The 1,336-nt window shown below is 45.4% G+C and overlaps 1 protein-coding gene across 1 annotated transcript; it reads left to right on the top strand.

The window, feature by feature from the left end:
* LOC121175007 (36.4 kDa proline-rich protein-like) lies at positions 1–1,061 on the top strand. Its single transcript, XM_041016161.1, has 4 exons — positions 1–120; positions 314–361; positions 438–630; positions 703–1,061. Exons 1-4 carry the CDS (start codon positions 1–3, stop codon positions 1,059–1,061), a joined length of 720 nt encoding a protein of 239 aa, XP_040872095.1.
* Positions 1,062–1,336: the final 275 nt, after the last annotated feature.

Genomic DNA, 1,336 nt, shown 5'->3' with positions numbered 1-1,336 from the left:
ATGCCTACTGACACTAGAGAAATTGAGGTTGTACTGTGCATACCCGGTCGAGGGTTTATTCTAAATGTTAAAGGTCACCCGGGGAAGATCCTCAGAAAAGACCAAACCACCCTTGCTCAGGTCTGGAGTGTTCTATCCTACTCCAACCTGGCTCCGACCTCCCACACATCGGATCTGACTGTGGATCGAGCTAGGTTAATCTTTGGCCTAGTTACTTAGCTGGACATGAATGTCGGAGCCCTCATTTCTGGGCAGATTACTTCTATGGCCCAGTCTAACTCCTGAAGACTTGGATTTCCTGCTCTTATCACAGCTTTATGCAAGACCAGAGGAGTTTCCTCCGATAGTCTTGTCTTTGAAGGTCTGAGCCTGGTCATTAATTTGGCCTACATAAGGAAGAATTGTTGGAACCCTGATGATCCAACAATTATTATTAGGGGTCCAGAAGACCAAGGGCAAGGCCAGCTAAGACTCCTTCTACATCGGCAGCTCCTCATCCAGCTTCTACATCAGCAGCTCCTCCTCCAGCTCGTATTGCAGCAACTCCTTCTACCCCACCTCCTGGAGAGTTTCAACATTTCAAAGCCATGCTTCGAAGCATACATCAAGGGCAGATTATTTTGCTGCAAAGTCTCCAGCTGGTAGCACCTCCTAACTCCATCCCTACAGTAGAACAATTTAATGAATGAGTAGCCTGGCCAGGGACTCAGCCTCCTCTTCACAGGGACGACGAGGATCCCGCCGCTCAGGTACCACATCAGCCATTAGATGAGTCATCAGAGTCTTCCACCCCTAAGCCCTTGATCAGGAAGAGGAGGGTAGTTGTAACTCAGGAAGCCGCAGCCACTCCTGAAAAGTCCCCTGAGGCCACTCCAGAGCCTCCAGTACCAATGGCAAATACCACTTCTCCACAGCAAGCAGCAGATCCTTCAACGCCTGAAGTTCAAACCACCCCAGTCCTGTCTCCGAACACCTCTCTTGTAGCTACTCCTGTACTGCATTTGACTAACGAGGAGGAGGTTCAGACACAGGACACCCAGGACCAATCACAGGATCTTTAAATTCCTGTTGATTTTTGGTTTTGTGCTTTTTGATCTATTAGTATAATTATGGTTTTAGTACATTATTTTCTTCTTGTTAGTTTTATATATGAATAGTTAGTATGCTTATCTAGAAGCCTTTTGAACAGTTTAACTTATTTTAGATGACATGGCAGTGAAACACTTTTATCTTTTGGTGAAAATGGGTGTATGACTTTGTTTTAAATTGAATGCATGCTCAAGATGAGATTTGTGTTTCCTTTCATGAAGTTGAGAAAATGTGCATGTCGAACAAA

Source organism: Glycine max, chromosome 6, assembly GCF_000004515.6.
Source record: "Glycine max cultivar Williams 82 chromosome 6, Glycine_max_v4.0, whole genome shotgun sequence".
NCBI lineage: Eukaryota > Viridiplantae > Streptophyta > Magnoliopsida > Fabales > Fabaceae > Glycine > Glycine max.
The sequence above is the reverse complement of the archived record's forward strand: the minus strand, read 5'-3'. Positions and strand labels throughout refer to the sequence as shown.

Excerpts from the sequence above, each read along its gene's own strand:
- LOC121175007 (XM_041016161.1), top strand. The coding sequence starts at position 1 with ATGCCTACTGACACTAGAGAAATTGAGGTTGTACTGTGCATACCCGGT. Across the intron at positions 362-437 it reads CGATAGTCTTGTCTTTGAAG|GGGTCCAGAAGACCAAGGGC; the intron begins GTCTGAGCCTGG and ends AATTATTATTAG. Across the intron at positions 631-702 it reads GCAGATTATTTTGCTGCAAA|GGACTCAGCCTCCTCTTCAC; the intron begins GTCTCCAGCTGG and ends TAGCCTGGCCAG.